At 54.1% G+C, this 26761-nt stretch overlaps 2 protein-coding genes across 2 annotated transcripts in view; one reads left to right on the forward strand and one right to left on the reverse strand.

Annotated features, from left to right (window-relative positions):
- The window catches only part of LOC144136480 (uncharacterized), a 600742-nt gene that overhangs the window by 482151 nt on the left and 91830 nt on the right, over nt 1-26761 (reverse strand). The gene's annotated exons all lie outside the window — the stretch shown is intronic.
- On the forward strand, nt 1987-7648 carry LOC144095174 (uncharacterized). The gene has a single exon (XM_077628961.1). The coding sequence runs from the start codon at nt 3191-3193 to the stop codon at nt 7646-7648; it is 4458 nt and encodes a 1485-aa protein (XP_077485087.1). The 5' UTR covers nt 1987-3190.

The raw sequence follows: 26761 nt of genomic DNA on the forward strand, positions 1-26761 counted from the left end.
CAGGGGAGAAGGAAACTGGCTTCTCCTCTGCTATGCACGCCCCGGCTCCTCGGGCATCGGCCTCCTCGCGCCCGGGTCGACGACGGCCCTCCCACAGCTCTCCTCCACCCAGGCCAACTTCCGAGGCTAAAGCCACGGCCACGTATCGTGACAAGAGAGTCCGGCACTTTCCAGAGCACTTCAAGAACAACGTCAATCATGTGCCAGGACGTCTACTGCTGTGGTAATGCGAATTTCAACGACGGCAGGAGTGGTGAGAAATGATGACGACAGCCACAGAGCTCGGTGACTCTGGGTAGGGGTGGGGGCGGGGGGGGGGGGGGGGGGGGGGGGGCGTCACATAACATATGCTTTAGTCTCTGCTGAGAGTGTAGGAGAAGCCGGGTGCAGTAGCCAGTCACGAGGTGTGAGGCTGCGGAGTTGCGGCATGCGCGTACGAGGACGCCATGATTTCACCCAACGGCATTCATACAGGAAACGCTGTAGAACGCCATTTCCGAAGCGACAGGTTTTGACGGCGTCCACGCAAGACAACAGGCGCAGGAAGACACGTTAGTGCTTAGCTGGACGACGGTAAGGCTGGCCGCACCTGTCCGAAGCAGCATGGACACGCAGCTACAACTTTCGCCGTCAAAATACACGGGCATCGCTCGCGTTGGCTGCAGGTACGTAAGAAACGGGCGGACGACCGAAGGTGATACTGAGCTGGGAAAATTCTTTTTCACATAGCCGTTTCTGTCAAAGGACTGCCTCTCAAAAAGAGGAGAGCGTCAGCACTCTTGCGTCGCTTGCACCAAGAGAATGTCTCGACATGCCCAGGTGAAGTACGTCTGAGCATATGTGCCGTGTATTTTTCACGCGTGCAGAAAACTCACCGCGATGACCAGTCAAGTGAGTACGGCTCGCTTATACGCTGGCATTGCAAGTTACGCTGCAGGTCGAAGACAGCAATCTCGTTAACAGCATCAAAGCACTGAAACATGAAAGCACAACACTGCCAAGTTTGGAAAGTCTTGATTCCATAGGTAGCCTAAGTGCGTTCTCGCACATATTCCACTCTCTCCGATGAAGCACGTTCCATACGTGGCACTTTGCAGTACGCACAAACGTGGTGCTTACAGGACTACATATTACAGGACGTACCACGTCAGCCGCTATGCCGAGGTGCGACGAGGGTTGAAGCTCTCAAGGTTAGCTTAAACCGAAAAGATATTAAAGTCAAAAGAGCTACAACTGGGGCTAGTTGGAAATGCATCCTTGAAGGTATTGGTGAGCGCTACCAAAATACGGAAAGGGACGAAAGCGCTTGTCTTGTGTGTTCGTCCCTTTCCGTATTTTGGTAGCGCTCACCAATACCTTCAAGGACGAAAAGATATATAGATTCGAAGGTAAAAAGCAAGGCAGCCGGAGCAACGCAGCTCATTTCGTAGAGACCTGAACGTGACATGCGGGGCCGTGGCTACGGAACCCATAAGCGGAGTGTTGTTACAAAATTATCTGCTAGCCTTCTCCAATGTGTTACAATGACTGTTGGCTTCTTTCACATACATATCAAAATCGTTGTCTGCTGAATAACGGCGTCTTCTTCGACCCAACCCAGCTCTACCTTCCAGGTGCGCCACCCACCACCACGGAACCTGCCGCCACCCTTCACAAGGACTCCATCGACACGAAGCGCACGCAGCAGCGGAACGAAAACAAACAAAAAAAAACTATGGAGACGCTTAGGTCCATTACATTTCGCATCTGTAGCAGCTTCTGTTCAAAATTCTGTCTGCGTTTGCGTCAGTTTCTTTGCGACTGTCGGTACATGAACCACCATTTCGGACTGCAAGCTGCTGCTGCGTGACGGACCATCACGCTTAGCGCGAATATGACAAAAATTTTCGCAAAAAACAACCGAAGAACTAAGCTGCTGTATTGATGTATAGTAGATAACAACCCGGTCTAAGGACGCAGAGCATCTGTAGAGCCGCTGAGCTCAAGAGACAGGTGTTCCCGCCGGCCGGCGAGCTGTTTGCCGACACGGAGACGCCGACAAGTGCCCGCGCCAAGGTGCTGGCCTGGTACTCGTTACTGGGTGATAGCGCGGCGGCATGTGTCGTCCCATAAACGACCCTTTCCCCCGCAGCGCGTTCCGGGAAACGCTCCCTTTCTGTTCTTTGCGCGGGCGGCGGTGCCGACCCCGCGTATTCACCGTGGGAGCGAGCGGCGCCGCTTCTGGGCGACGCGCGGGAAGCCGGGAGCACGAGCGGCGAAGAGAGATGAGCACCTCGATTACGACACGGCCCCGAACTTGCAGGCAACGCTGGCGACGGGACGACCCATCTATTGGCCATTCGTTATGTCTCTGCTGGCCGACGCCGTTTCCAGAAAAAGGGGACAAATGACAGTTCTGTGCGTGTGCGTGTGCTGATGTGCCTGCCTCGAATTGTCAGCGCAGTCCGGAAGGTGCTGTGTACGACTGCGCTTGCTTTTCTTGTTTTGTGCTTGCTTTTGTGGGTCACGTGGGTCTCGCTGGAAGCACGGTGGGACCGCCTAAATGCCCAGCTATTGGCGACTTCTACGACCCAATCAGCGATGAGCTGAGGGGTTAAGAGACGATGTTGGCGGGAAGCTAGGGGTTCTCGCCAGGAGCTTTGGACAGGGAGAGCTCTGGCGGCTCCACTCTGTTGTTGATCTCCCTTTGTCCTGTTCTGTCTAAACTGTATCATCCATGTTACTCTAATCTCACCTGTATAAAGTTTTGTTTGTTCGTCCAAAGACAAAAATCGTCATCCTCCTTCGCTCAACTGCCAATCAGAATTCCGGGCCGTAGCGACAACGAGACGGCCTGACCTCGCTACGCAACAGCAAGCGAGGAAGAAAAGAACCTCAACTGGCGCAGTCGAACAGGATTGGCAGCCATCGCATCCGGCTCGAGCGAAGACCCAGAGGTGTCGGGTCCTGAACACCGGAAGACAGCGCTCGACGGACCGTCAGCGACAGCGGAACTGCGTGACAGCGGAGCTTCAGAGGCACTGGGACCCAGGGACCTTCGGGGTACAGTCGTCCCAAGCGGCCTGCAGGGAGTGGCTTCACGGCAGGGAGCAGCAGAGCGCACCGACGGGAGCGAGCGTCGACGCAACACTGGTGAGCGGGATTTCTTACGATTCGCTAGGGGACTCTCGGCTCGAATTTAAAGGGGTGTATGGTTAGGACGCGGGGCATGATGGCGAGCACGGCGGACAGTGAGACAGAGGAGAGCGGCATGACACCGAAAACATCCACAGATGAAACATCTAACCTAGGGGAAAGCAGAGCGCCCCCGGGAGGGACAGCTCAAGTCGAGACAGGCAGTGAGCTCCCCGGGGTAGCTGCTGATATAGAACCGGATTCTTATGCTTTGCGGCGCCTAGAGCTAGATTTTGAGCTGCAAAGACTCAAACTGGAGGCAGAGGAGCGCATAGCGATGAGGAGGGCTGAACTGGAGTTTGGGGGTGCCAGGCAGTCCCCACCTGTCTCGGATGGGAGCGGGCAGCGGCAGACAGGCCTGGACCCGACCACTCAGTGTGCTAAAGTCCTTAAGGGACTAAGGCTGCCAGCCGACTCAGATGTACCTATGTGGTTTGATGAAGTCGAACGGATGTTTGCGACTTACAACGTCCCCGATTCCAGTAGGGTGCACTTGATTATTCCGACTCTAACGGAGCGGGTGAGGTACTTGTTGCGTGGACTGGGAGACGAAGCGTGCCGTGATTACGAGGCGGTGAAGGCGGCGGTCTTGAGTGAGCTTCAGCTAAGCCCGCCCGAGTATTTAGAGAGGTTCGAAGGAGCGTCTAAACGGAAGGATGAAACATGGGCACAGTTCGCATCACGGGTAAAAACCTATTTCGAGTATTACCTCCGTTCAAGACAAGCGAGCTCCAAGGAGGAAGTGGTTTCGCTCATAGTAGCTGACCGAATGAAGGCGAGCCTTAGTGCGGAAGGCCTTGAGCACATTCGCTTACGCGAGGGCGAGAAATGGCTTAGGCCAGATGAGGTTGCGCGGGCGATGCAAACTTTCGAGCAGGCGAAAGGAAAGAACCGCGGAGTGAGACAGGCGAGCGCACAGCCAGCAAGCAAAGAACAGGCTGGCCCACGCAGCGCGTCGCTGGCCCCATCACGGGCTGCACACGACGGGAAACGGCAGCCCACATGCTACGTATGTCGAGCTGCAGGTCATCTCGCTAAAGACTGCCCGCGAGTTATTCAAAAGAAAGACGATAACCGTAGAGACGCCCGGGCAAACGCGATGACAATAGCAGACCCAGGGACTGTCAGGGACGCCCCGGCGAGTCACTCGGTGAACGTTTTGGTCGCAGAAATCAAGGTGCCTCAGCGAGAGGAAATACGGAAGTCCAGGCTGCAACAAGTGCAGCTGGACTGCGCTGGCGTACCCACCGTGGCCATACTGGATACCGGCAGCGAGGTCACCGTTGTGAGGGAGGACCTCGTGCCGAACGCGTATCGTGAAACAACGGGCAACATTAGGTTAGTGGCAGCCTTCGGAAACACAATCGAAGCAAAATTAGTAAGTCTCCCCATCGGTCTGAGGTCGTCCGCGTTACTGTTAGAGCCGCAAAAGGTGCGGATTATTTGTGCACTGACCAATAAGCTCGCCGAAGGAGTGGACTGTCTTCTGTCTAAAGAAGACTGGGAGCTGTTATCACAAGGCAGCCAGGGGGAAGCAGTGGCAGTCTTTGCTGAGACCCCTAAATCCGATGCGACAATTGGCCAGCCCGGTAGCGAGTTTGGTACAGGAAGCGAAACGGTATCTGAGGCGATTATACTTGAAACAAGTGCGGAAGCCCCGCCGGCCGAATTGCGGGATGAGGAAGTGACGGACGCACCGGAGACTCTCAGCCAGCGGGAGAAATTTCGTGCAGCGCAGGTGAGCGACGAAAGTCTCCGAAAGGCTTGGTCTGACGCGAAATCCGGAAAGGGGGGCATGTTCATATCGGAGGGACTGCTGTACCACTGGGACACGATCGCTGGTGCCAGGGTTAAGCAGTTGGTGTTGCCCTGCGAAAGACGTCAGGAGGTACTGCTGCTGGCGCATGAGTCCCTGTGGGGAGGCCATCTCGGGCCCAGGAAAACAAGGGCAAGGATAAAATACAGCTTTTATTGGCCTGGCCTCGAACAGGAAGTGAAGCAGCACTGTAAAACATGTCACGGGTGCCAAATCCGATCAGACAGGTCGATCCGAGATAGGGTGCCTATCACTCCCCTCACTAGGCCGGAACACCCGTTCCAGGTGGTTAACGTGGATATAATAGGGCCGATTGACGTGCCTTCCGCGCGAGGGCACAAGTATGCACTTTGCCTGGTGGACCTATGTACGCGATGGCCTGAAGTGATTTGCTTGCGTTCACTAACAGCAAGAGCGACGTGCGACGCGTTGCTGACAGTGTTTAGTCGCACAGGTGTACCCGAGGTCATATGTAGCGATCAGGGAACAAACTTTACCTCGCAGCTCACACAGGCGTTCCTCGCTAGGCTGGGATGTTCGCCCCGCTTTTCTACGCCGGAACATCCAGAGAGCAACGGGACCGTCGAGAGGTGGAACCGCGTACTCAAGAACATGATATTTCATGTTATGGGAAAGGACGCCAAAAACTGGGACAAACTAATCCCATTCGTGCTGTGGGCATACAGGGAGGTCCCCCACGACACAACAGGCGTGGCCCCGTTTCGTTTGCTTTACGGCAGGAATCCGACCGGACCGCTCGCGATCCTGCAGCGCACGTGGACGGGTGAGATACGGGTCCCAAGTACACTCAGAGAGGCGCCCGCGAAATACCTTCAGCAGCTTCGCGAACAGATGGAGATAGCGGCTGAGGTAGCAGGACTAACGGCTACCGCTCGCCAAGGTAGCTACGCTCAGGCATACAACAGGGCTACACGTGTTAAGAGCTTCAATGTCGGCGACCAGGTGCTTTTGTTCGACACAGATCGTGGCGGCAAGCTCTCACCGAAATGGCTGGGGCCGTTCCCAGTGGTAGGACGAGAGAGACAAAATTCTTACCGCATCGATACTGGGGCGCGAAAGACGTCTGTTGTACATGCCAACCGGCTCCGGCCATATTACGCGCGAGTCAGTCACGTAGGCGTAGTGTTCGATGAAGATGAGGAGTTTGGAAACGTAGAGTACGCGCCTTGCGCGGAAGCCGGAATTCAAGGACAAACTCCCATTGAAGCAACAAAAATGGCCCATCTCAAAGAAGAACAACGTTCCGAAATAGCGGAGCTCTTCGCGAGGTACCCAGAGGTGTTTAGCGAAACCCCCGGGATCGCGGAAGTGGGAACCCATCGGATCGTGCTCGAGGACGGTTACAGACCCAAACGAGCCTTCCCGTATCGAGTGCCCGAACTTCTCAGGAAGGAGGTCAGCCGCCAAGTGGAGGAGCTATTAGAGCTAGGGCTGATATACCCAGTCGAAAGCGACTGCGCGCATCCCGTGGTATGCGTGGGTAAAAAGGATGGCTCGGTCCGTCTATGTGTTGATTACAGAGCCCTCAACGCTGGGACGAAAACAGACGCTTTTCCTATGATGCACGCCCAGGAACTCATCATGAAAGTAGGCCAGTCGAAATTTATCACTGTGGTAGATTTACGACGCGGTTATTGGCAGGTTCCGGTAGAACAAGAGAGCCAGCACTTAACGGCCTTCGTGACGCATGACGGCCAGTACGCCTGGCGCGTCATGCCTTTCGGACTAAAAAATGCTGCAGCAACGTTCCAAAGAATGATGAACGTACTTCTGTCCAAGCACCAAGGGTATGCCACGGCGTACCTTGACGATGTCGCGATCTTTTCGCAGTCATGGTCAGAGCATCTCGAGCATTTGGAGTCAATCATGAGTCTTTTACGTGAGGCTAAGCTGAAAGTAAGTAGTCAAAAGTGTCAGATTGGCCAGGCGCGCATAAGGTATTTGGGGCACGTGGTGGGAGGAGGCACGCACGGACCAGACCCTGACAAACTCGCCGCTATACGTGACATACACGCGCCAACGACAAGAAAGGAGCTCCGTAGCTTTCTTGGGCTTTGCGGATACTACCGTGAGTACGTGAAAGGTTACGCGGAAGTCGCCTCACCGCTGACAGCTCTCACGAAGCGTGGAGTACCAAACCCAATCCCTTGGTCAGACGAAGCCCAACGGGCGTTCGAACAAATGAAAATGTCACTCTGTCATGCAACTATGCTGAGCACTCCGGATCTTAGCAAGCCTTATTGGCTGTTCACAGATGCGTCTGAGATCGCAGCTGGCGCCTGTCTGGCACAAATGGACGATGGTGGTCGGGAGAGGCCGATTGCCTTCGCCAGCCACCGCTTTACTCCGACACAGTCCAGGTGGTCGACAATCGAGCGCGAGGCTTTCGCCGTTATCTGGGCGCTGAAAAAATTTGACTACTGGGTATTTGGGGCGGAAATAAATGTCGTCTCCGACCATAACCCTCTGTCTTATTTGACCGCGTGCACGCCGCATGGGGCAAAGCTGACGAGGTGGGCTCTCGCACTGCAGCGCTACAACGTAGCGATCACCCACCGGAAAGGGGCCAACAATGCGAATGCGGACGCGTTGTCTCGCCTCCCCAACGTAACATGGGAGGGAGCAGATCGAGCCTGAGCCCCCCCGGCGAACGTGAACGTTCCCGCAAGCCAGTGTGTATGTGCTCCTTTTGTGTTTTGTGTCCGCGCTGGTGCCGTGAAAACTGCCCGACTCCTACTCAAGACTGCGGGACTGAAACGGGCGAGAAGGAGGACGGACAATGTGAAAGACGCCCGTACCCCTGCGTATTTGTGTGGTGCGTTTTTTTTTTTTTTTTTTGCATGAACTCAGTGTCTCATTTGTCATATTTTCGGCTAGTCTGTGCTAATAGCCCAGATATCCTCTTGAGGGGGAAGTTGTAGAGCCGCTGAGCTCAAGAGACAGGTGTTCCCGCCGGCCGGCGAGCTGTTTGCCGACACGGAGACGCCGACAAGTGCCCGCGCCAAGGTGCTGGCCTGGTACTCGTTACTGGGTGATAGCGCGGCGGCATGTGTCGTCCCATAAACGACCCTTTCCCCCGCAGCGCGTTCCGGGAAACGCTCCCTTTCTGTTCTTTGCGCGGGCGGCGGTGCCGACCCCGCGTATTCACCGTGGGAGCGAGCGGCGCCGCTTCTGGGCGACGCGCGGGAAGCCGGGAGCACGAGCGGCGAAGAGAGATGAGCACCTCGATTACGACACGGCCCCGAACTTGCAGGCAACGCTGGCGACGGGACGACCCATCTATTGGCCATTCGTTATGTCTCTGCTGGCCGACGCCGTTTCCAGAAAAAGGGGACAAATGACAGTTCTGTGCGTGTGCGTGTGCTGATGTGCCTGCCTCGAATTGTCAGCGCAGTCCGGAAGGTGCTGTGTACGACTGCGCTTGCTTTTCTTGTTTTGTGCTTGCTTTTGTGGGTCACGTGGGTCTCGCTGGAAGCACGGTGGGACCGCCTAAATGCCCAGCTATTGGCGACTTCTACGACCCAATCAGCGATGAGCTGAGGGGTTAAGAGACGATGTTGGCGGGAAGCTAGGGGTTCTCGCCAGGAGCTTTGGACAGGGAGAGCTCTGGCGGCTCCACTCTGTTGTTGATCTCCCTTTGTCCTGTTCTGTCTAAACTGTATCATCCATGTTACTCTAATCTCACCTGTATAAAGTTTTGTTTGTTCGTCCAAAGACGAAAATCGTCATCCTCCTTCGCTCAACTGCCAATCAGAATTCCGGGCCGTAGCGACAACGAGACGGCCTGACCTCGCTACGCAACAGCAAGCGAGGAAGAAAAGAACCTCAACTGCATCTAAGAAAAAATGGCTGTCGGCTAGGTTTACATGTGCTGAATAGTATGTAGACACGCTCCATGGTTGTAAGTCGAGCCTCGTTAATATGGGCAATTTGGCTACTGGGAAAAACTCCATAAAGCGAGTCGTCCGTATTAACGAATCGTGAATAAAAAAAATTGCTCAGGAAAAACATTTATGGTCTAGCTAGGTCTGCTTATGTGCATAGTGGTGAACACTGCAGTGGAAATTAGGCAAAAACTCGGGAGCTTCAAGTGTGTTATCCTAGTAGCCATTAACTTTAAACAATGCGGTGCGGTTTTGAGCGCCTAATATCCAATGAGACGCGTGATGACGTCCAATGGCGCGATGACCCGGTCGTACATATACACACTAAATCGGCAGACAGCTGCTCGACGCGCCTTTCAGCGTAGCACAAGCTGCAGAGAGTTTTCTTCACAATTATTCATACACTACGACAAATATATTGAAACTATACAGGAGAATAAAGCGCATCCCTCAAGCATTTACATATTTCCTTAACGTTCCACTCGCCTCCTCCACTCACAGTTCAGGAAAGGAAAGATCCGGTTGGGGCAGTCGAAATTGTGTTCTCATCGTCCATATTAACGCGACAAAAATACATGGGCCACAATAGGCCCTGTGCATTTTCACCCCGTCCATTGTACAGTGAGCGAGCTTCCGTATTAACGAGCCATTAATACATTAAGGAAGTTTGGCCCCAAGAAAAACAGTCGATAATTCGAATCGTCCCTATTAACGGGAGTCGTATTAAAGAGGCACGACTAGTCCCAAGACAAAACGGGTGTCCGGCCTCGTGATCGGCAAGGTAGGTACACTACCGGCTGAGCGAAGCAAAGAAACGCACGCAGTCTGTAAAATGAAGGGCACTTATTAGGCCAACCAGAGACGGCGTTATTGACTGTATTGCCGAGAGTGGGCACACCGCACTGCAAGACTATACGGTAATAACTCGTCCGCATGATCATCGCGTTGAAAGGTGCCCAGCACAGAGCAGTGGCCAGCAGTATTCGTGGCCACGACAGGATAGGAAAGACGCTCTACCTGCCGGGGAACGCACTTGTCAAGAGGACACGCACGCAGCTCAACGCGCACGCAGGGGGAACCGGCGACGTCCGAGAGGAGTCGTCGCGGCGCGCCCTGACGCCCGGCCCGGTTGCTCTCGTCGCGTGTGGCGCCTCGCCGTATCGACACGTCCGAGGCCACGGCCGAGACCGGCCTTGGCGATAGCGACGGTCAGCCGGCGTCCGGGGGGAAGTGCACGGGGCGATGAGCGCGTAGGCAAACGCGGCATGCAGATGAGGCGTGCCGCGGCGCGGGGCACGCTGCATATTCATGGGCCTTCGACAGGTCATCCATCGGCAGCGGCGGCAACAGAGCGCCGCCGTCAGAGCCGCCTTCTGTGCATGCTCTCCGGGAACTGGTTTGGCCGGGGCCCCCGCGCTTCTTCCCCGGGGCCTGCTCCGACCTTGCGCGCGCTCGTGTGCAGCGTCCGGCTCTTCTTTGCATCGGCTTTTTTGCATGCGCGCGGCCCGCTGCCCCGCCGATGCCCCGGCCGCCGCTTCTGGGAATCGGCCGCGCGGTTTTCGGCGCCCCCTCTCCCTCGTCATCGCCTCCTGCGGGCGCTGTTTGCGAGCCACTTCCGCCGCCCCGCCCGAATATGCGGCTCTGTTGCGGTGTCCGCCGAACGAAGGTGGCCCCGAAGCGGACTCGCGGCGCCCGCTGCTAATGATGTCCCGACAGCGCCACCGGTGCGAGGAGGACTTCATGAAGACCGCAGGCTGTGCGTCACCGTTGCAGGGCACGAATCCGCACTGCAATTACGTCGCTCCGTGTAGGGCATCACGTACAAGCGAGGGCGCTGGCAAACTTGTTTCTCGCGCCGAAAAATGACGCAGCTTCAATGTAATTTTTCTCCCTGCCCTCATCGAAGCCCTGGGAATAGTCAAATCGGAGCCCAGAACAACGCACTGGGGAGACGGTCACCGGCGGGTCTATGGGGAAGGAGGGATGAAGAAGACGGTCTCCTCGCACCCCCTTCCCAGAAATTTCAAATGGGTGACCAACGCTAAACCTCGTCCCGCTCCAAAAGTGAACAGGAGACGGTGCGACCGGTCGCACTTCGAGAAAGCGAGGCGTGCTCTCTGCTATGCAAATGACTCGCGAATAAAAGTAAGCGAAGCACGGACAAAGGCACAACTTCGTTCGCTCTCGGTAAGCGCCCCTACGTACCGATTAAAAAAAAAAAGGACACAAGGCTTCTTACCATAGCGAGGGAGACAGCGCCACGACACGTACACCCAAGCCTTAATAGTTACCGCTATTTGCAGGCCCCTGAGGCTCGTACTCGCCTACAAGAAAAGAGGGAAGAAAGCAAATCGCACCACTGACACAGGCAACATTGGTGCGAAGCAAGGAAGTGCGAGGAAAAGATCCGGGTACGTATTCCGAGCTTGTGTCATAATAAACAGCGTCATAATCAGCCGCGACGGCCGCACGTGATTGGTCGAAACGCCGGAAGCGGATGTGGTCGTTCGGATGCAGCGAAAAGAGTAGAAGAAACCGGTGACGACAAACACGTAGCGGACCATGCGGCATGCGCTGCGGAAACCGCAACGGAGTGACATCCTGCTGCCGCTCACAGTCGTAATCGAACCGACATCCACTTCCGGAGTTTCGACCAATCAGGTGTGGACGTTGAGGGTGATTATGACGCCCTTTATACGGCCCCCGATCCGGTAAGTATGCCACATGCACTGCTGCAGCGCATAGCGAGAACGGCGCCGGTGAAACAAAGGGCGAAAGAGAAGCCAATCCGCAGACGGCGGCGGCGGCGGCGCACGTGTTCCGCAGGCGGCCGCAAATGAGCCGCAGCGGCGGCTGCGCCGACGACTCATCGAGCATGCGCGCGCCTGAGTCAACCGGACGAGCGTGCATACAGAGAGAGGCCCCCCTTCAGGCGGCGGCCCGTTCCCGGAACCTGACACGCGGCCGCCGCTACCACGTATGAGCGTCCCGCAGCGGGGAACGAGTCCGGCGCGCTTCGGGGGCTACTTGCGCTGCGCGATGCAAATCACCTGACAGCCCCGAAAGGGCACCTGTGAGAGCTGCGCTGCTTTCGCGCAATGCCAAATGCGCTGCACTGCTTCGCTACCGCTTGTCTCAAGTTCTCCGAGCGGGCGACGCCAACGGCCGTTAAAGCAAGAGACAATAGAAGCACGCAAAGTTACGCGCTCCCCGGACTGTTGGTTTCGCGCTTGGTCAGACCGCGAATGATGGCACGCAGACCGGTGCTGCGCGTCTGCACCGGGACAAGGCATCGCGTCGAAGAGGCGGAGAAGACGTGCGAAGGGAGCCAATCCTTGAAAATGGCAGTTCATACAGGGCACGACATATGTCAGAGAGCTTGAAGAGTCTTTCGGGCGGAGCCGCTGCCGGCAGTGATCGCATGGTTACTCGCGCCAGTAGCCAGCGACCGTATCAAGTCCAACCTCTTCCTGGCAGTTGCCAGGGCCGCTGGTGCCATCTGTGCTCTAATATTTCTCGTAATTTACGTTGTCGTGCGCAAATAGTAAAACCGAAGCGGTGGCCCCGTGGTTTCAACATCCGCCTCGAATGCGGGGTTCGATCTCCAGTGCCGCTATAGTTCCCACCGGTTTCCAATCGGTACAAGCTTTCCTCTGGCTTTCTGCTCGGCTTCGCCTAGGGTGAAACGCTTGGAAAATGGATCTGTCACTCAAGCATGTGTAGACACAAAACACATTTCGCCATGGAGCTTTTTGGCCACACGCCCTTGCGCAATTCAAATTCATCACCACAATCATTATCATCATCACCAGCAGCAGCATACACTCAAAGGATTTCTTCCATCCAAAAAGTCCATCACACTATTCCCCTTGTTCAATGTGAGCCAATACGCTTCGCACATTTGAAACAATCCTCACGGGGATCTTCATAACGCTCATGCCTTTCCCGCTGAACTCATCGCCCCAAATTCCTCGAGGAGAGAGCATACGTAAGTGAAGCGTACGTTTATTCTGTTCCAAGTGCTTTCATACCTTATAAGCTCCCAATTTCCACTGGACAACCCGCAGCTTACAAAACGAAACCATGCGCCACTTTTTACAATCCGCAACCATGCATACCCAGCGGGTGAGTTAACGCAGCACAGTGTAAAATAAAAAAATGTTAATTTTGCTGCGAAAATGCAGTAAAAGCTTGCGCCTATAAAAGTGTCTCTCAAGTCCGCATAGACGCTCACACGCGTAAGCACACAGCCGTGCCGTCGCGTGAGCACACTTGCATCGACTCGCAGTCCAGCGCTTTCTGCCGAGTGGTCCCGACCTCCGACTGCCGCACAAGCCCCCTACATTGTTGTTTTTTCCCCAACTACGCTCGTTTGCCACTTTCACGAGAACATCACCCAACGCGCCACTATGAAACCCATCTCGGGGCATGTTCGTGGCAGCGCGAACTCAACGGGGGACTGTTCGCGCCCCTGGGCGTTTTCCTCTCCACGAATTATATCGCCGACGGCGCGCACGGGAATTTGAAATAAAACCCGCAGCCGTCAAGTTGGCCCACGCAGAGACGGCTACGATCGCCAAGAGGCATCTAGGTCATCCATTAAACTCCGTCGAGGGAAGGGAAATAGAGAAGAAATAAATGCGGAGACCAGCCCAACAAATTTATATATACAAAGAAACTCCCCTTCTAGAGTGCGCGGCTTCAATCAGCAGCAGTGCAAGCGGCCCCGCGTTCAGGCGAGGCCAATGGGGACTCGGCATGGACAAGCCGAAAACGTATCGGTCACACGATGGAAAGCTGCGATTGCGTTCTATTAGCGGTCGTTTCTAGGGCGTAATGAAATTCCTGAATGTTAAGACTGCAACACTGAAAACAGGCTGCAGCTTAGCACGTTTCGAAACAACGGCCACAGCCACGCATGCCGAACGTGCGACGGTCAAATTCGAGAACAAGATGGCAGCTGCAGCACGCCACAGCTATTGTGAGGGTGGGCACAACCTGATTTTAATGCGAACGAATTTCTTGTCTCAATAGAGGCGTTTACAGGACCTGTCGGCAGAGAGGTCATCAGAGCGTGTCCGCATGAAGTGTCAATCATCCATTATAGGGGTATTTAACAGAGTAGTTGGTTAATTATGTCATTATCATGAATTAATAATTAAGACGACAAAACGGTTATTTAACGGATAATTAATTGAACATATTTGTTAATTAATTATATTAGCCAATTACTTCGCAATATAATTAGCAATTTCATCCAATTGATAAACTATTTAATCACCAAATTGAGTAAATAAACAAGTAAATTCAATATGGTAACTAAACTGATTAATTGAACAGTTAATTAGCTGCCCGAATTAATTAGTCCACTTGGTGAACTCACTCTTCCGTCGGTAGTTTAATCGAATTGATGACTTAACTGATGAGTACTTTGGTGTGCTTACTATACACGCTCTAGCAACGGGACACCCGTCTTCGGATATGGTAGAACCGACGTTGGAGCGAAAACGCGACTTATAAAACGGCAAAGGCATAAAGAGCCGAACACGCAGCAACATAATCGGCGGCAGTAAAAGAAATGCTTTCGCATTACTGCATCTAAACAGACTTAAGTGTACCCCTGGAATTTTTTTTAATTCGTATGTACTTCGCGTGTAGCTAGAAGACTGGTGTACCGTGTAGCTAGAAGATCAAGGCCGGACACATACGAAGCCACCAAAAGAGACAGAGGAAGTAGGAGCGGTGCCTCAATAAATGCACACTTCATTCAGATAGGACATGGTACAGGTCTAGGAACCACTAAGCAACAGCCTCCTGAAATTGGGCATAAGTTATGAAGTGCTGACAAGCGAGATGCTTCTTAGATGGCAAAAAAAACGATGAAAATCGCTTGGTGCTAAATACAGGCTGTGTGGAGGGTGTCCCAGCACAGTGCATCGGAAACGCCGCACCAAATCACGTTTCATTTGAGGTGGACGTGCTCAGCCACCCTGACCCTTGCTTGCATCGCACATCACTTCTGCCTTTGTCACATTCCTGGCACAAAAAGGACACCAGTTTTTGTGACAATACAATTCCTCACTAACTTCCACTAGAAGCGATGAACTGCACCAGGGGCCGAATTCTTTACAAGCAAAAACCTTATTGCGCTTCGCAGTTCAATCACCGACCGTGTGTCCGTCACCGCCTCCATCTTGTAACTGTATTTGCAAGCGCAACGGCAGCGCTACTGCCATCTACCGGCGGAGTTTGAAAGTTTTGATCGTCTCTTCTATCTAGACAAGGAATTTATTTCGCACGCGGTATTTACACAACCATGAGAGTTCTTGTTACCTTACTTACTGAACTAACCTCGTACATGTGTGGCATCTTTACAGGCCTAAACGCGCGTGAAAAAAAAACGAACAATGAATTAATAACAACTACAGAGAATAATTACCACATCCGAATCAGTGCAAAAGCATGGATTCCTGGTACGTACAAGACGACGATGAGCGGGCCGTGCCGTGGGACGGAGCGCTCGCACAAGGCCAGCCTCGAACAGACAGCGCGACAGTGAACGACTATGCCTGGAGTTGGTACCCATTTGATTAACGCGTATACGCACTAAAACATTGCAGAGCCACAGAGCTGCAACACGCGAGCGTTCTTTCCTCGCACCTTTCAATTCGCTGCTCACCAGCGTTAACTGCCACAGGATGCGAATTTTGATAACGTTTGAGTATTTGTGCAGGCAAAGGGAAGCAAAAAAAATTAAAAAAAATGGCATGAGAACAGCCAACCTCAAAGAATAAGCTTCTCTCTGCCACTAAACCAATCAACTTTCCCGCATTCTCAACGTTTCTGAACACCCAGCGGCTCGATTCTCTTACTCTTCTTCATCCTGGTTTACCCATAGTCATATGCACCGATGCAGCCTATCGATGCATCCCCGCCGCACGACTAGCTATAGTCGGATACAACTCAAGAACGAAGCGACTTTTCCCCGTTAGAGGACACCCTTTCAGGCAACGGCGTCGGCCGCTCCTCATGACCCTGCTAGCGTGAATATGCAGGGAGTGGGGATAGTCTAAAGCCTATCTTAAGGGGCTTTAGGATAGCCCTCTCCCTGAACTGTCGGCCGCTCCCTGCATTGCCACGTTAGCCGGGTCATGAAAAGCCGCTTCGTTCTTGAGTTGCAGATAATAGTAACAACCTGCTTTCAACTACGATGAGTTACAGCGAATCGGCCCGGGACCTTGAGGTGCACGCATTAAAGCGCAATGCGTTTAAATTTTTCAAGCGCCACAAGCTCACATGCCTCCAGTAGCAGCCAACGGAAGATAGAAGGCTGCCGCGATGCATACCCCTGGACGCCTCGCGAAGTCGTTCACTTCTGGAGGTCGGCGGCGTGCACTGGATGCCGGTGTCGGATGACCGCAAAGGCAACGGGGCGACAAAATTTGGCCCATAACGCGGTGGCGTAACGTTTTTCCTGCACCTGCAGTTTACCGCAAAGCGGGGCAGCCCGTGCCGTCTTTCCTCCAGAGCCTGACCCTGGCCACAGCGACGACCACAAGAATGCGAGGTTAACTTTTGTGGGCGCCTGTTTTGGCGTGTCGCAAGCTCATCGCCGATTCCGAGACCATGCAACCTCGGCCGGTCGCCATAACTCTCCGCGCGGCCAAGTCGCGGCAGCCGACAGTTGGCATGGGGCAAGTGTCGGGCCACACCGAAACGGGGAACACGGAACCGCAAGCACCGAGTGTCGCGCCTGCCGCCTTTTTGCGCGCACTGCCCGGGTCGCTTTGCAGCGGCCCGCGGATCGTACTGATCTCGAAGCAAAGACTTCTTCGGTGACGGTCGCTATACGACGTGATAAAAAAAAATTGTTTGGTTTGACCAGCCAATTCAGAGCTGTCATAACGTGCAAGATAAGTTGAAACAAACGTAACTGGTGATTTGCCTTGCGCCTGACTGCGAGCGATATCCACGCCGAGAGTTCTACGCACGATTATTTCTACATATGCGCCACCAGTTCCTCAGCGATATTCTGCGTATACCGCCGAAGAGAGAATACCGTGGAGGCGAAAAGCATGCGCAAAGGTAATGACTACCACACGATCGCTGCGTTAGTGTTTCCTTCTGTTAGCGTGTCCGATGACAAGCACGGCACATAAGAACAAAAAAAAAAGACTCAAAGTTATGATGTTGCAAAGTTATGATGCTGCAGTTGGAGCTGGACAAAGTAAGCATGGGAAATAATATTGGGAAGCGGTCGCAAAGGAACGGACCTACCATTTTTTCCCAGGCCCTTGTACTTCCAGAGAGGCGCCATGACAGCGAAGGCGCGCTGGTTACGCGCGCGGCGATGCGGTACACCTTGCGAGCCGCCCTCGCGGCCCGTGCACAGCGCAGCGCGCACCGGCGAGCAACGAAGCCTGCGTGCGTTTAGTGCATTCGCGTCGCCTTTGCGTGCCCGTATCCGGCGGCCGGGAGCTGTAAATCAGCGTTACGCTGTCACGCCGCGGTCGCGCAAGGCCGCCGACTATCGATAAGCGCGGAAGGGAGCGGGACGCGCGCGACTCCGGTGTCGAAACTCGGCGGGAAATAGACACGCCGATCGCGCCGCCGCTCCTCCCCACACTGTCAGCCACGCTCGGGGCTCGGCTAAGCCGCGCCGCTTTATTAAAGGGGGCCGCGCGTCTTCCTGGTCAGATCATTACGGCCGATACGGGGGCGCCGCCGAGGGTATGTACGTACACTACGCGTACGCGCACGCTCTGGAGCCGCTTCTTCGTAGCTAAGGGCCGTCGCCCCATCCATACGCGTCGCGCCCCGTGCAGTACCACGCTCGACGATCGTGAACACCCGTATCACGCCGAGATACGTAAAGAGCGCCGCAGTATGCCAGAGTGGAGGCGAGCGCCTCAGATCTAGCATGAACCCTGCTACAGCCGTCCACTTCCGCCCTCGATGGCCGCACCAGAGGGTGCCGCTGGTGGTGGATGTAAAACAACCGAACCAGAACGAACGGAAACACGCAATTACCACGTGCTCGACAAATTAGGCCCCAGCTATCGTTGTGAAGTGCAGTTTCAGGTTTCCTTTTGTAGCGATAGCTACATTACGGTAGCATTTCGAGCCTTCAGCGTGCCGGCGCAGCCACAGGGTGGTTGGTCACGTGGTGCGGAGCAGCAGCCGGCGGCGCCGTGGCTGATCACGTGGTTCGTCACGTGGTCCAGAAAGCGCCACCTGCTGCCTCGTTCGGTAGATGGACCGAAATACTCTCCTCCTTCCTTCCAGGCTAACTACCCTCCGGGTGGTATACCAACGCAACCATCCACCGGTTGCGCTTTCTTGCGTACCCGCCATAACCTCCACCTTCTACGGCGAAGCCCCTCCATAGCGTCGACCAGGTTAAGTAGCACGAGCCTCCACCTTCCCCGTGCCACTTCCTCCTCCCACAGCTTCCGGTCTTCAACGGAAGCACCGCCATTTTGCATTCTCGGGGCGAGTCTGTCTGCGGCGGCGTTGCACAACTGCGGTTCTCGTCTGCTTCCTATCGAGCGCGGTACAAGTCGGTTTGACTGCTATACGCCGGGAAACAGCGTAGCGGCGCGATGACACAAGGCCTGCTCGAACGCTGAGGTATGCTTGGATACGAGCGGATGCAAAATGGACGATGACTACCGGCGGAAGGCGAAAAACGGAACTGGAAATGCCATACGCGGATGCGGGGAAAAGGCAGCGGCGCTCTTCAGAGATTGGCGGAACTTAAGGCAATTCACCTCCGGTGGGAACTTCCTCTGCTCTCGCAACACCCGCATCCTTCCTTGGTAACTGTCTTTCAGATGCTTCACGTGGTAACCACTTACCGGCTACGCCTCGCCATACATTCTGGTTCCCCGGCCGCGGGAACCCCATGTGGTCGAAATTTCCGCAGCCCTTCACTACGGCGTCCACCATAGCCTGAGTAGGTTTGGTGACGTTAAACCACATAAACCATAAACCATACATTTTGGTTTCCACGGTAAATTTCCTCCTCCTACCCTCCGCTTGAGCTCTCTCCATACCCTCCTCATTTCAGTGTAACTACCCTCCAGTTGGGGATTTATCCGCTCTCGCGATACGTACTCTACTCCTTCCGCGGTATCCGCATGGTTCTCATGGCAACGCAACCACCGGTTATGCCGGATACACATGTATACCACCAGGAAGGGGCCGCCGCAGTGGCTCAGTGGTTATGGCGCTCAGCTGCTGACCCGAAAGACGCGGGTTCGATCCCGGCCGCGGCGGTCGAATTTCGAAGGAGGCGAAATTCTAGAGATCCGTGTTCTGTGCGATGTCAGTGCACGTTAAACAACCCCAGGTGGTCGAAACTTCCGGCGCCCTTCTCTACGGCGTCCCTCATAGCCTGAGTCGCTTTGGGACGTTAAACCCCCATAAACCAAAGTAAAAAAAAAACAGGAAGAAGTGCTTAACGGCTGTCGCTCTAAAACAGAACATATTAGTGAAAAATTCTTAGCTGCCACATTACAGCTCACGCACAACCTTTCGCGTCACATACTCGTAAACCTCCTGTGATTTTTTTCCCCTTCAGCAGGCACACCTTTTCAACGGATGCAAGAGTGAAAATTAATTAATTTGGTTCTCGACAACGCCGCCTTTAAACAGCAACTCCGTGGGATTTTCAAATAAACTGAGTTTATTGTCGTATTATATTTTCGCACCTCCCTGTCTCAGGCGATGGATAATCTTTAAGAATAAAATGGGAACAGCAATTATAAAACGGCAAAGATAACAAAATGAAATCGAAATTGAGCTCCGGCCATTATATGGCGACGCGACATACAAACAAATGACGCCACGAACACTGTCACCAAACCTCTCGTGCGAGCTAAAATGCCTAAAATGGCGATTGCAGATGATAACTTCAACCATTATTCCTCTGAAATGACGAAAAACACGCTCGGAGTTTTTCCTTCGAGTATCGACAGGTTGCAGCTCGTGACGTCACACGGAGCTGCCCGAAAAAGTCGCCCCGACTGAAGCCACAAAACGGGGAAAAAAATTAAATCATTTACATATAGAATCCTAGCGCAAGTAGCAATTAACCGCCGACACGGAGACCACGAGAGTGAAATAACTGAGCGAGAAAGAAGAATGGAGTAAAGTGCATTTTTAGAAGGAACTCCCATGTCATAATTAGCACCAAAGCACCTTGCCAGCTGTCACCAATAGGAGAAGAAACGGTGCCTAGCTTAACAGTCACCAAAGGGACAGCGGCAAGAAGGCCACGCCACAACAAGCGTGAGCACGATAACGCTGCAGCATCGGTGGCGCTTAGGCGTGTCGACGCAACACTGGAAGGCCGCCGTGCAGCGAAGGGCCTCCATCGAATAAATCCTACTGCCCGCTACAGGGTGTTGTATATACAGCATCCGTAATCTCCACGCACGGGAATTTCGCCAACTGTACCCCGATCGATAGGTGGGTGTCGCAATTGGGAATCAAAGCTATGATTTCGCGCACTCTGCAGCGCGGAACGCATCAACCGCCAGGCCTGCGCGGCATGACGCAGTGCAAAGCTGATTCATTCATGGACGACACCCTGCCTCGAGAGTTACTCCGCCTATTTCACGCGCACCGCAAAGCGCACGAGCACCGGCCACACGCTGACGATTACGTTACACGTCGTTCATGACACCGTTTTTCTCCGCACACAACCCGCAAATTGCAACTCTTTGGGGCGCCAGTGCAAGCGGCGCATTTAAAACCCGCACCGCGCCTAAAACCCGCGCGACAGCAACGCTCCCGGAGGAAAAGCAGCGCGCGCCGCAGTTCCACCGTTACGCAACGAATCGCAGAAATTGAAAGAACAGAGATTAATGACCGCCGGCTCTCCCGAGTACGCCAAGGTTCGCCTCTATATACCCGGCGATACGCGAGACATAGGACTGCCAGCCGCCCGCCGGAGCGCGATTACACGCACGCTCGATAGCAGCTCCCGGCGTAGCAAACCTCACGCCCCAAATAGCCCTTCGCGCCTGCATGCCGAACGGCCACAGGCAACACACGGAGCCGATGAGTACAGCAGAGCTGGTTCAATGCCCGCGGATGTGAGCCCGCAACGACCGATCGACGCTACGCGGACACGTATCGGGTGTGTCATCAACGCTGCTATAGACCGAAGCTGCACGGACGTCGGGTGAAGCCGCGGCTAATCAGTGGGAATGAATTAATTACCATTTTAACCACTGATTAAGGTCCCATTCTTCGACTCTAAACCTGAAGACAAGGATCATCTGAGACAAACTCACGCAGCAAATAATAAAGCGCTGGTTTAGTGTGTCTTCCTTCCCTTCGGTCCGCTCGAGTTTCTTGTTTTTCCCATGCCGTTTTTTTTAAATGAAAATTGATCATACAGCAAAGCATCCGCGACCAGCTTGCGGTTCCAAGTATATTTCGTCAAACAGTCATCCGACTAATCGTGCGACTGGGCACGACACTCAGTACGATGTCTTTTGCGGTTTGTGAAGCGGCGCCGCAATTGAGGCTGAAAAATCAGGGAATGTCAGTCAGCACTATGCACACATGGGCGAATGCTCACAGGTAGGAAACTGGCACGTTCTTTCCGACATCCAACCAGAGAAAACATATAAATTCACAAACGAAGCCAGACGCCTGAAAAAAACTTTTCTCGTGGAGAAACTGCAGGCACGAACAGCGGCTGGTGAAAGGGAGACAGACCCTGACCGCAGAATGAGCGCCTTGCCGAAGGCGTCACGAAACGACCTCGCGGTTGCCGCCGCCGCTGCGGCTGCTCAATGAGGATCGCACCGAGAAATGGCGCGCGATGGGGAGAGGAAGAAACGAGACCACCCGTTCGGGGACGCGCGGCTCTCAGGCACAACCGATAAAATGCACGGCGCCGCCGACGGGAGGAGCGCGCGGCGGGGCGGATGCAGATGCGGCTCGATAGTACGCATCTCCGCGACACGGCGGAGATTGTCGCACTTCGGGGTCCTTGTGGACTTCTCGAACCGCAATGAGAGAGACTCGCTCAATTCGTGTTCATACACTGGCGGCGCACTTCTGGTCAAGAGGAAAACGACACAGGACCACACTTTATGATGGACATGGACAACGCCGCCGAAACCACCGCAGCTCGCAGCCGAGGATCTCCGGACTCAACAGCGCTGGCCCTCCAGTTCTGCCCCCAGCGTGGCACCGTTGGCAGAACGAACGTCGCGGCATCGCAGTGAATGGCAAAGCGAGGCAGTGATGCGAAGGAGAAAAATACGGCCTTTATGAGCACAAGCCACTTTATCCCTGCGAAATTCCTCATCTCACCTTTCCACCTGCCTCTCTATCGTCTCCTGCTACCTTTTATTTCCCTTAGATTGCACACCGTACTCTAGCCGACCATCGGTTAACTGCCCTTCACATTACATGCCCTGGCCATGCCTTTCGTTTACTCCGCTTGATTCCAGCTACAGAGTATACCACTAGCCGTGACTCGTGTATGCTAGAACGAGTTCACGTAAGTCATTGGGTATGGAGTATGTTCACCGGCGGTGACGTGAATGTACAAGGGGGATTAGCCTTACGGTACCCTCACTGCAGAATAAGCCACTGCGAATTCGTTGGAATGAAATACGCGTGATGTGAAATCAAAAGAGCGCTTTTTCGTCTCTATACACTCATCGACATGGAAACGCCGCACACAACTTCGGCACGGGACATACGTGGGCATGTGCGCATGAACCCATAAGAGGAGCGTTCGACAGACATATAGGCGCACATCATGCTCAATGAGTTAGACAGGCACAGCAGATCGATGGGTCTAAAAATTAACATGCAGAAAACCAAGGTAATGTTCAACAGCCTAGCAAGGGAACAACAGTTTACAATTGGCAGCGAGAGCCTAGAAATAGTGACGGAATACGTCTACTTAGGGCAGGTAGTGACAGCTGATCCGGATCATGAGAGGGAGATAACTAGAAGGATAAGAATGGGGTGGAGCGCATATGGCAAATTCTCGCAGATCATGAGTGGCAGTTTACCAATTTCCCTCAAGAGGAAAGTGTACAACAGCATAATCTTACCGGTACTCACCTACGGGGCAGAAACGTGGAGGCTAACGAAAAGAGTTCAGCTTAAGTTAAGGACAACGCAGCGAGCCATGGAAAGAAAAATGATAGGTGTAACGTTAAGAGATCGGAAGCGGGCAGAGTGGGTGAGGGAACAAACACGGGTTAACGAATGACATCCTAGTCGAAATCAAGAGAAAGAAATGGGCTTGGGCAGGGCATGTAATGCGAAGGCAAGATAACCGCTGGTCCTTAAGGGTAACGGAGTGGATTCCAAGAGAAAGTAAGCGTAGCAGGAGGCGGCAGAAGGTTAGATGGGCGGATGAGATTAAGAAGTTTGCAGGCAAAGGGTGGATGCAGCTGGCAAAGGATAGGGTTAATTGGAGAGACATGGGAGAGGCCTTTGCCCTGCAGTGGGTGTAGTAAGGATGATGATGATGATGATGATGATGATGATGATGATAGGCGCACAAATCGCCGCTGAAAACGATGGGGTAGTACTTCTTCCCGTGTTCGATAGAGAAACTAGGTGAAAAGGCAACGCCTGCATAATTTTCACATCACTTCGGTTCGGTCGACTCGAGAGGTGGTATACAACCGGGAACTGCGTCCCGGTGTTGTAACACCCCAGCACTCCGGAGCTGCGGTCGGCCGCAGCAGCTCGTGCGTACACATCGAAGGGAGGAAAGCGCGAATTAGGCGCACACAGAGGAGGCGACACTTTGTAATCATTTCCGGCGGTGGCCGCTCACACTTGAGAAACGGGCGGGAGCGCCATGCGCGAAGAGGACAGGCTGGCAAGCCGATGCGCATACCGGTCCGCGGGCAAGGCGCTTCCCGGTCGTTCATAAACGTCACGGCCCCCCTCTATTAACGGTCGAACGTCTCGGGGCGCCAATTACGACCGGCAACGCGCTGGACTCGGGCGACACGCGCGCGCGTACACACACACACAGAGGGGCCAGCCGCAGAGGCCGGCCGCGGCAGGCCACCGGGACGCGTCCCTCTCCCGGTTCCCAGACGCCATCGCCTCTCAGCGGCAGCAAATGAATCCCATAACCGGAGAAGCAGCTAAAGAAGAGCGCAAGGGGGCTACGCACGCGTGGAGACGCGAGAACCACCTCCCCCCTCTTATCCCCACCTCCATATGTGATTATGGTCCCGGACAGCCGATGAAAGATTAAAAGTCAATTAGTCTCCGCCTTTCGCCCGGCAGGCCGACGACTGTCTTCGGGTCGCTCTGCCGACTGCTTCACGGCTCTCTCCTTACCGAGGCCCCCCACACTGTACAGCTATCGAAGAGACACGGCCCTGGCGACGGGGTCCACGACACTCGCGGCTGCCGCGGCCGATGTGGACGTCGCTTGCGACACGCTCCGAATGCCCGGCCGCAGTCCCAGCGTCGGTATACGGCCGCAACGGCAGAGCTGCACCGCGGCGCTGGCGACGCGGTTTCCCAACGGCACGTGACAAGGATGGACCGCCGCGCGTTCCGCAACGAGCAGGCCGTAACAAAATGCGGCGACGTTCGCACCTTCGGAGCGGGCACGCGTATATATCTGCCTGTCGGCGGCCGACCCTCGTGATGGAGCGCGGCCGCGGTTGTCGCGACGGGGCGCCATTGCGCGCGCACGGCAGATGCGAATGCTCGGTGCCGAACGAGCAGCGCGGGATAAGGCCCGTTTAATGACCCCGCGAAATTGGCACCTAATGAGAAGAGAGCGAGAGAGGCGAGGAAAAGAAATGGCCCTTTCGGGTTAATACGACGAGGAAATTTGCAGCGAGGAAAAATAAGACGGGACGTATCCAGCAGCTTCAATAGGTACAGACACCATTTCAACCAAACGCCCTTGAAAAAGACGCATTTGCAAAACGTATACACGCCTTTTCACACGCTTACCAGACCCAAATAATTTGTGGAATACCACGTTTTTTGGAACCTTCAATATCTCTAAGCCTCAAAAACAAAGGCGCTTGCATTGACCTGTCTTTGGCGCAGGGTATACGCTTAGGTTCATGCGTCATTAGGCAAAACTGAACTTCCCCTCGTTAACCCCCAACCTAACGGCACAGCTGAGGTCATCAAGCTCCACTCAGTCGACTGCCGTCGTTGCTTCTTCGGTGACTCAGATACCGTGCGCATTAGCGAGATTCCACATATCTGTCATGCATAACTGCTGCCGCAGATTCGTTGCATTCGACCACAGAACGACCGTTCAGGACGAAACTTTTGGGTATATCTCTCTCTGTCGTTTTTTTAATGCTAAAGCATTAATAGCCTCATTATTAAGAGAAAAGCCGGCGGCGTGTGCGTGTGTACTCGCAGGCAGTACAGAAAATCCCAGCGATGGCAAGAAAAATAAGGTGACCGTTATCAAGCAGCCGTATGACGCACACAACAAGGCGAGCACCGCCACTTCACACAATCCTATACATGTCGTTCGTCTATATATACTCGCCACTGACCGCCCTCCATGTAGCACCAGTTTTCCCGAAATTTGTACCAATATTGCGACGCAACAGTTTATCGTATGCAGCGTTCCGGGTGGTGTCATACGTTTTCTCGTTGCATACAGATTACATGTGCTCGTCAAGTTGGAGGCTAGCTTGCGACAGGGATTCGAACCGACGACGTACTCATCTTAAATTATATGCCTTCCCAGACTCAAGTATAAAAACTGCGATGCAGCCGTTCGTCGTTCAGCGTTCCGTGTAGCGCCATATACGCGCGAGTGTGTGCCACCTCACAGTGAGAGGCACCTCCCACATCAAAGAACTGAATTCCCGGTCTCACAACCGAGTGCAAACGCCACTTAATGCATGCAAAAATATATTACGCGTAAGCAATGCACCCATGGACAGTAATACTTTCGCATTCACACACGTGAGTAGTCTTAACTGCCTCTGTCGATTTTTTTTTTTTTACGGCAAGAGCCAATATTATACCCACGCTGCGTATCTGCGTGGATGAAGTTCGTAGTATTTTGCAGGCCCTCAAGAGATGCACCCCCCCCCCCCACACACACACACGCACGCACGCAAGAAGAGAGAGAGACGCCTCCGCGTGAGCTTTGCGACCAATGACATAGTTAAGCCGATAATTTGTTTTTAAGCTCAGGTTCATGTTCTTCGCGCAGTAAGCCCAAGTTATATATTATTTGACTCTCACTCGGCTCTAACGCGCCGAGTTCGTGAAACTGCTGCTGACGAAACTGAACAGATGACTGTACACAGCGGAGTTGGTGCACCACCCGCTGCAACCAGCGGACGTCCAGTCCTGCACCAGGTATATAGTAACCAGAACAACGCCGGTGGAAGAGACAGAGAGAATGGAAGGGACGGGGATACGCACGGCCAATACAGGGGAGAGGGGGATTGGCGAATACGATTCCTGGTTCTATACTACCGCGGCAGGGTGGCTTGCGTGCTGCCGCGGAGCAGGCACCCGTCCCATTTATCTCTCCGCGACAAGGCCTCTCCTCCTCCCTTCTTATCAGGGCCGCAAATCGGTGTGTACCCGCGGCGCCCCCCGAGCGCGCCAGCCCGGAGGCAAACCGACATGCACCGCGACGCGACACGCATGCGCACCGCATCCGCAGCGGCAGTCGCTCTCTGTGGGGAGTCGGTGAGCTAGCGAAGTCGCAGCGAAGGCAGTTCGAATGTATACAAGTAGATGAAAAGAAAACCTCTAAATGTAACCACCAGTGAGTCGAGAAAACCGCTTCGCGAGAAGTTGCCACATGCATATACCGCGCGCGATGACAGTCGGAGAAAAAAAAAAGGGGGGGGGG

This window comes from Amblyomma americanum, chromosome 6 (genome assembly GCF_052857255.1).
Source record: "Amblyomma americanum isolate KBUSLIRL-KWMA chromosome 6, ASM5285725v1, whole genome shotgun sequence".
In the NCBI taxonomy this organism is placed as follows: Eukaryota; Metazoa; Arthropoda; class Arachnida; order Ixodida; family Ixodidae; genus Amblyomma; species Amblyomma americanum.

What these genes read in the sequence shown, in the direction of transcription:
- LOC144095174 (XM_077628961.1), top strand. Translation starts at nt 3,191, where the DNA reads ATGGTTAGGACGCGGGGCATGATGGCGAGCACGGCGGACAGTGAGACA.